Source organism: Oncorhynchus kisutch, linkage group LG12, assembly GCF_002021735.2.
Source record: "Oncorhynchus kisutch isolate 150728-3 linkage group LG12, Okis_V2, whole genome shotgun sequence".
Taxonomy (NCBI): domain Eukaryota; kingdom Metazoa; phylum Chordata; class Actinopteri; order Salmoniformes; family Salmonidae; genus Oncorhynchus; species Oncorhynchus kisutch.
The window spans coordinates 41,960,442-41,968,464 of NC_034185.2; the positions used below are offsets into that span (position 1 = coordinate 41,960,442).

The following is an 8,023-nucleotide window of genomic DNA, read 5'->3' on the forward strand; positions in this document are numbered from 1 at the left end:
GATCTGGGTATTGGGGTAATATGGTAGCGTCCGAAGCTCAATGTGCGTGGTCATTGGACAGTTTTATAACAGAAAAAAGCTGTTCCATTCTGTCTTATAGGTTGCAGAATCTAAAGTGGTGTTCCTTTTAAAGGGAACTAGCTAGCACTTTGTCTTGTCCTTGATGCTGAGGACAGAGAAAGAGTTGGACTTATGTGATCTCTCTCTCTCTCTGCCCCCACCCCACTCCCTCCTTCCCCCTCCCTTTTTGCCTCCCTCCCCCCAGGTATCCAGCTCAGGAAGGTGGAGGAGCAGAGGGAGCAGGAGGCGGCCAAACACGCGCGTGTGGGGAACGACGTGGCCACCATCCTGTCCCGACGCATCGCCGTCGAGTACTCCGACTCGGAGGATGAGTCCGAGTTCGACGAGGGAGACTGGATGGAGTGAACGAGATGGAGGGAGAGGAGAAAAGAAGGGGACAGAGGGCAAAACTGTCACTCAACTGTACCCCCTTTCGAGACGTCAGAAGTTTGTCCTTACAACTGCTCTCCTCTGTCAGTCCTGTTTTACTTCCCTTTCATGCACTACTCTACACCTCTCTCTCTCTCTCTCTCTCTCTCTGTCAATTACTGTTCTTCTATGTGTGTTCGGATGAAAAGCTCCACGTCAGTTGTATGTTCCATGTGTTCTGGTCGGGTTATGTTTTTGTACTCATTTTTCTACACTACTGCACATCGTTCAGTTGTTGTCATGTTATTTTCCTTCTTTATCCTCCAATATTATGAAATCCTCCTCGTGTACAGTTGTTTCAAAAATAACCTTTTAAAGAAAAAACGTTTTTTTTTGTTTTTCCTGTTTGTTTCTCGCTGTTCAGTATTAGCGTAACAAAGTGGCATGACACTTCTGTCCTTAGTTCTGTCCTGCCTCCTGGTGGGCCAAAGTGGAGATGAATGGATTCTGTATTTTATTATCTCTTCTTGGAGTTTCTTTTCTAACAGAAAAACACATGCAGTTTTTAAATGGGCCAGTTGTTGCCAATATGAACTACTTGAAGGATGGTAGCCATCCTGTATACCAGTCGGCTGTGGTTATTTGCTGATGTGATTTATTGGAGTTGTTCTGTGTTTTATATCATCCGGACTTATCACCTTAGAACAAGGAAAATATTGTGATGATGATATGTTATGTGATGATTGTTGTCTGATTCTGATGATGAAGATAAAGAAGAAATATGGTGAGATATTAGAATAATCAGAACCACTTAACAGTAGTGTCCCACTGGGAACACACAGGTTTAATCAACGTTGTTTCCACTTAATTTCAATGAAATTATGTTGAACCAACGTGGAATAGATGTTGAGTTGACGTCTTTGCTCAGTGGGGTCTGAGCAATAGGAACCACTTTTAGAAGGCAGATTATTTCCTGGGTTCCCTCTCTGTGTCAACTAACGAGAAGCCTTACCTCGTTTGACTCTAGAACACTAAATAAGGGCTCTATTCAATCTGTATCGCTGAAGCGTTACAGATTGTGCAATACACATTTTAAGATCATTTCCGATTGAGCCGACAGGTGCTGCGTTTACTGTGAATGCGGTCTCCGTTAACCTGGTGAAAATTGCCCTTATATTTCAATCACGCTGTAATGCTGATCTTCAGCGATACACATTGAATAGAGCCCTAACAGTTACTATGAAGAATTTAAATGAATTAACGCCATTAGTCTACCCGTGTTTCTGCTGCCAAGGGGGTGGGGCCATGAGAAAGAAGGATTCATCTGCCTTCACGGCTCCCTTTGAAGATGCCTGCAGTCCTTTTCTTTCTTTTGTTCTTTCTTCTACTTGCCTTATTGTTTGTACAGACATATCGTTGAGTTGATGAATGTATTGTGCTGTTACTACTTTTTGCCTGTTCTGGTATGAATTAACTGTTTCTATGTTTGGGGAGTGGGAGAGAGGAAAATGAACCCTGGGTTCAAACAATATGCTGTATAACATGTAACTGTTGACTGTAACAGTTTGCTTGAGTTAATAAAAGCTAATGTTATGTTTCAGGAGTTGTTGTTGTGTGTTTTATTAATGTGACTTTTAAATATTAAGCTTTTATTATTAAACGTCATCCACTTTAATGAGATTTCTTCAACATTCTAAAGCTCCCATTGTTAAAAACTCCCATTCTTAGCTGTGACTTCCAAAAGTTTTTTCCATAGTTTGCGTGAGTTAACACATCAACTGCATTTACCACTTTCCCAACAAGTTATACAACAACTTAGTGTATGAAATCTTAGTCTACTTGTCTGATATTGAAATCTGAAGAAAAAAAATATTCAACCAATCGAACAATACAGCTGTTTTAGTAACCGCATCAACTACATTTTCAACTTCTTTAAACAAATACAGTTTTGACCATTTTCCCAAAAAGTTTGACAAAAATGTTGAGCAAATGAAATCTTAGTATACTTATCTGCTATTCAAATCTGAAATCGGAACAAAAATAATTTCTACAAATCATGGTGTTTTCGCAATGCATTATTATTTTCTTTTTTTAAATAACAGACATTTTGACCACTTTCCCAACAAACTTATGAAAGAATATGGTCTAATTATCTGGTATCATATAAGACATGGAACATTTTGTAGAATTGCAGGGTATTCACTTTAAAATTGCAACATTATCTCTCAATTTAAATCCAATTCTATTGGTCACATACACGTGTTTAGCCAATGTTATTGTGCAGTAATTTCTAACAAGTAATATCTAACAATTTCACAACAATACACTCAATACACACAAATCTAAGCAAAGGAATGGAATTAAGAATATATCAATATTTGGATGAGCAATGTCACTGCGGCGTAGACTAAGATACAGTACAACATAATAGAATACAGTATATACATATGAGATAGGTAATGCAAAATATGTAAACATTATTAAGGTGACAAGTGTTCCATTATTAAATTGGCCAGTGATTTCAAGTCTATGCATATAGGGCAGCAGCCTCTAGGGTGCTAGTGATTGCTATTTAACAGCCTGATGGCCTTGAGATAAACGCAGCAAAAAAATAAACATTACTTTTTCACGACCCTGTCTTTCAAAGAAAATTCGTAAAAATCCAAATAATTTCACAGATCTTTATTGTAAAGGGTTTAAACACAGTTTCCCATGCTTGTTCAATGAACCATAAACATTTAATGAACATGCACCTGTGGAACTGTCATTAAGACACTAACAGCTTACAGACGGTAGGCAATTAAGGTCACAGTTATTAAAACTTGGGACACTAAAGAGGCCTTTCTAGTGACTCTGAAAAACACCAAAAGAAAGATGCACAGGGTCCCTGCTCATCTGCGTGAATGTGCCTTAGGCATGCTGCAAGGAGGCATGAGGACTGCAGATGTGGCCAGGGCAATAAAGTGCAATGTCCGTACTGTGAGACGCCTAAGACAGTGCTACAGGGAGACAGGATGGACAGCTGATCGTCCTCACAGTGGCAGACCACGTGTAACAACACCTGCACAGGATCGGTGCATCCGAACATCACACCTGCGGGACAGGTACAGGATGGCAAGAACAACTGCCCGAGTTACACCAGCAACGCACAATCCCTCCATCAGTGCTCAGACTGTCCGCAATAGGCTGAGAGAGGCTGGACTGAGGGCTTGTAGGTCTGTTGTAAGGCAGGTCCTCACCAGACATCACCGTTAACAACGTTGCCTATGGGCACAAACCCACCGTCGTTGGACCAGACAGGACTGGCAAAGTCTGACGCGTCGCGGTGATGATCGCGTTTATCGTTGAAGGAATGAGCGATACACTGAGGCCTGTATTCTGGAGCGGGATCGATTTGGAGGTGGAAGGTCCGTCATGGTCTGGGGCGGTGTGTCACAGCATCATCGAACTGAGCTTCTTGTCATTGCAGGCAATCTCAACGCTGTGCGTTACAGGGAAGACATCCTCCTCCCTCATGTGGTACCCTTCCTGCAGGCTCATCCTGAAATGACCCTCCAGCATGACATACCACCAGCCCTACTGCTCATTCTGTGAGTGATTTCCTGCAAGACAGGAATGTCAGTGTTCTGCCATGGCCAGTGAAGAGCCTGGATCTCAATCCCATTGAGCACATCTGGGAGTTGTTGGATCATTATACATGTTTAGTTTGCTGAAAATAAACACAGTTGACAGTGAGAGGACGTTTCCTTTTTTTGGTCTTTTTCAGTCTCTCGGTCCCAGCTTTGATGCACCTGTACTGACCTCGCCTTCTGGATGATAGAGGGGTGAACAGGCAGTGGCTCAGGTGGTTTTTGTCCTTAAAGACCTTTCTGGCCTTCCTGTGACATCGGATGCTTTAGGTGTCCTGGAGGGCAGGTAGTTTGCCCCCGGTGATACGTTGGGCAGACCGCACCACCCTCTGGAGAGGTCTGTGGTTGCGGGCGGTGCAGTTTCTGTACCAAGCGGTGATACAGCCCGACAGGATGCTCTCAATTGTGCATATGTAAAGGTTTGTGAGGGTTTTAGGTGCCAAGCCAAATTTCTTCAGCCTCCTGAGGTTGAAGAGGCACTGTTGCGCCTTCTTCACCACACTGTCTGGTGGGTGGACCATTTCAGTTTGTCAGTGCTGAGGAACTTGAAGCTTTGCACCCTCTCCACTGCTGTTGCATCGATGTGGATAGGGGGTGCTCCCTCTGCTGTTTCTTGAAGTCCACAATCATCTCCATGAGAGGAATTTCAGTTCGGGACTCATAGCTACATGGCAAGTTCTCATTGGTCCAAATTGTTTATGCATTGAACCTGAAATAGGATACTTGTTATTTGGCCATTGGCCGAGTTGTATTGCAAGGAATTCTAATTGGTCAACCACAGGCTATGGCTAGGTTATAAAACTACATCCTGTCCCTTTCTTCTGTGGGGAGAATCACAGGAGAGAGTCACTGGAGAGAATCACTGAGGACAGGGGAGAATGAACATCTACCTTCCTGCATGATTTGTTCTCTTTGAATAAACCTATTTTTCTCCCCTGATATGCTTTGGAGTTTGTGTTATTGAAGAGTAATCACAATCACACCATGATAGTTAATCATGAAATATACAGCCCCGTCCTTCTTCCCAGAGATATTTATTCTTGTCTGTGCGTTGGACTGAGAATCCAACTAGCTGTATGGACTCAGACAGTATATCCCCAGAGAGCCATGTTTCCGTGAAACAATCCCTGATGTTAACTTTATTATCCAGAGGCTGAACATTAGCGAGTAATATACTCGGAAGCGATTGGTGGTGTGCGCGCCTCCTGAGTTGGACTAGAAGTCCACTCCGAATTCCTCTTCTCCGGCCAGCGTTGTTTTGTCTCGGCCTCTGGAATCAGTTCAAATGCCCTGGGGGTATGAACAAAGGATCCGATTCAGGAAAGTCGTAATCCTGGTCGTAATGCTGGTAATGGTGATGAGTTACTGCCTCTTCAATATCCAAAAGTTCTCCTTGGCTGTATGTAATAACACAAAACAAATTCTGGGCTAGGTAATGTAAGAAATAACATCTAAAAAAACAAAATACTGCAAAGTTGCATAGGGGCTAGAAGCACAGCTAACCGTCTGGACCTTTGCCACTTAGGACATTTTTATGACTGGACCTTCTCAAACAGTTCATAGACATTGTGTGTTTTAGAACATTGTCTTGCTGCATGGCCCAGCTGCGCTTCAGCTTCAGCTCTCAGATGGATGGCTTGACATTCTCCTGTAGAATTCTCTGATATGGGGCATAGACATTGTGTGTTTTAGATCATTGTCTTGCTGCATGACCCAGCTGCGCTTCAGCTTCAGCTCACAGATGGATGGCCTGACATTCTCCTGTAGAATTCTCTGATATGATGGGGCCTCCAGAGTGGCACAACGGTCTAAGGAACTGCATATCATTGCTAGCTGCGTTACTAAAGATCCTGGTTTGATACTGGGCTGTTTCGTAGGACATCCCGGCAGACCCATGAGGCGACGCACAATTGGCCCAGTGTCGTTTGGCAGCAGGGTTTGGCCGGACGAGATGTCCTTGTCCCATCGTGCTCTAGCGACTCCTACAGCAGGCTGGACACATGCATACTGACTTGGTTGCCAAGTGTACAGCGTTTCCTCCGACACACTGGTGCGGCTGGCTTCCGGGTTAAGAGTGCATTGTGTCAAGAAGCAGTGCGGCTTGGCAGGGTTGTGTTTCGGAGGACGCATGGCTCTTGACTTCTGCCTCTCCCTAGTCCGTATGGGATTTTCAGCAATGGGACAAGACTATAACTACCAATTGGATATGACGAAAGTCTCTGTAGTTCTGCATAAATTTAACCTAAATGTGATCAGGTCTTCATCTTAGTCAGTGGTGTCAAACATAGGGACCATGGGCCAGATCTGGATTGGACACCCTCGCAGGAAATATCTGGCCAATGGGCCGTAATGTTTGACACAAACTAAGTACACTTTAAAATGACTAAAACCAATTCGAAACTGTGTGGAAATTATAATGGACCTAGATATATTGACTGTGTCCAGCTGGCTAGAGTCAGGGAGAATTCAAAAGTCCAAAAACGATGGACAGAGGACTAGTTTTTGACAATTTTGACAGTGAGGAAATATAACCTATTTACAAATCGCCCCCTAAGCAAGTCAGTTAAGAACAAATTCTTATTTACAATGACGGCCTACACCATTGAAGACCAAATGCGGCCTGCAGGGCAAAATTAGTATGACACCCCTGATCTAAGTCCTGATGCTAGATCAAGTGAACATAATTAAATAAATAACACTTTTTTTTTTACTTTGAGCAAATTGAGCCAGCATTCAATTTATTATAAGTATGTGAACCTGCAGATTCATCAGCTCCATTAAGTGTATTAAAGTAGTCAAAAGTGTTGTATATGTATATGTATATGTTGTATAAGTGTCCAATATGCATTTGCTGTTTGCTTTACCCAATAGTAAATCAGTAGTGAATGAGGAGTAATTTTATTTTTAAGTGAGTATATAATCTGTTTCTGAACACTTCTAAATTCATCCTGATAATGCCATGATTAAGAAAAAACAGTTACAAAACATGCTAACCTCTCACCATTTACAATAACAGGGGAGGTGTAACGTAGACGCAGGGAGTCAGGAAGCAAGTGCAGATAATGAGTTTAATGATGAAGAACATAGAACGATAAAAAACAAGAAAAGTGTCCAAACATGGAAACATAAACAATATTGCCTGTTGGTGATAACAAGTGCTATATAAAGGGGAAGTAATGAAGTTCAGGTGTGCCTAATGAGGGTTGCCAGGTGTGTGTAAGGATGGGTTGCCAGGACCAGTGGTTAGTAGACCAGCGATGTCGAGCTCCGTAGGGGGAGTTTTATGTGACAGTACCCGATGCGCGGCTCCAGCTGCTGGACAACGCCGGTCAGGAGGACGGCCCGAGGACGAGGAGAGGGCCGGTCAGCTAAGGTGGAAATCTCGGATGATGTTGGGATCTAGAATGTCACCCAACGGAACCCAACACCGCTCCTCTGGACCGCACCCCTCCCAGTCCACCGGGTACTGAAACCAACCCCCACGACATCTGGAGTTCAGGAGGGACCTGATGGCATAGGCGGAATTATCCTCGATCGGCAGGGGAGACAGAGGGGTGTCATGAGGGATGGCATCAGCCAGGGGACCAGGAACCACCGGCCTGAGAGAAATGTGAAAAGAGGGTGAGATCCGGTAGTCAATGGGAAGCTGTAATCGGTAAGTTACCTCATTGACCATCCGGAGGACATTGAATGGCCCCATAAACCGGAGGGTCAGCTTCCAGCAGGACAGGTGGATGGGAGGTTCCTGGTGGAGAGCCAGCCGCGATCACCAGGATGGAAAACGGGTGTCTCACAGCAGTGGTGTTCTGCCTGCTGCTTCTGGCACCGGATGGCATGTTGGAGCCTCACTTGGGCAGCGTCCCAAACCCCCCTGAACTTTGTTCTGGCTCCGGATTAATGGATCCAGGGCCGGCTGGAACCCCAGGATACACTGGAAGGGAGACAACCAGTTGGAGGAGTGACAA

The 8,023-nt window shown here is 44.0% G+C and overlaps 1 protein-coding gene across 6 annotated transcripts in view; it reads left to right on the forward strand.

Moving 5' to 3' along the window:
* Window positions 1-2,029, forward strand: part of LOC109900401 (wiskott-Aldrich syndrome protein family member 1) — a 150,198-nt gene extending 148,169 nt beyond the window's left edge. For all 6 annotated transcript variants that reach the window (XM_031837560.1, XM_031837559.1, XM_031837561.1 and 3 more), the window contains one exon: window positions 266-2,029. In XM_031837560.1, the coding sequence (XP_031693420.1) occupies window positions 266-426 (161 nt within the window). In that variant the 3' untranslated portion in view covers window positions 427-2,029. The remainder of the gene's footprint in view (window positions 1-265) is intronic.
* The last annotated feature ends 5,994 nt before the right edge of the window (window positions 2,030-8,023 follow it).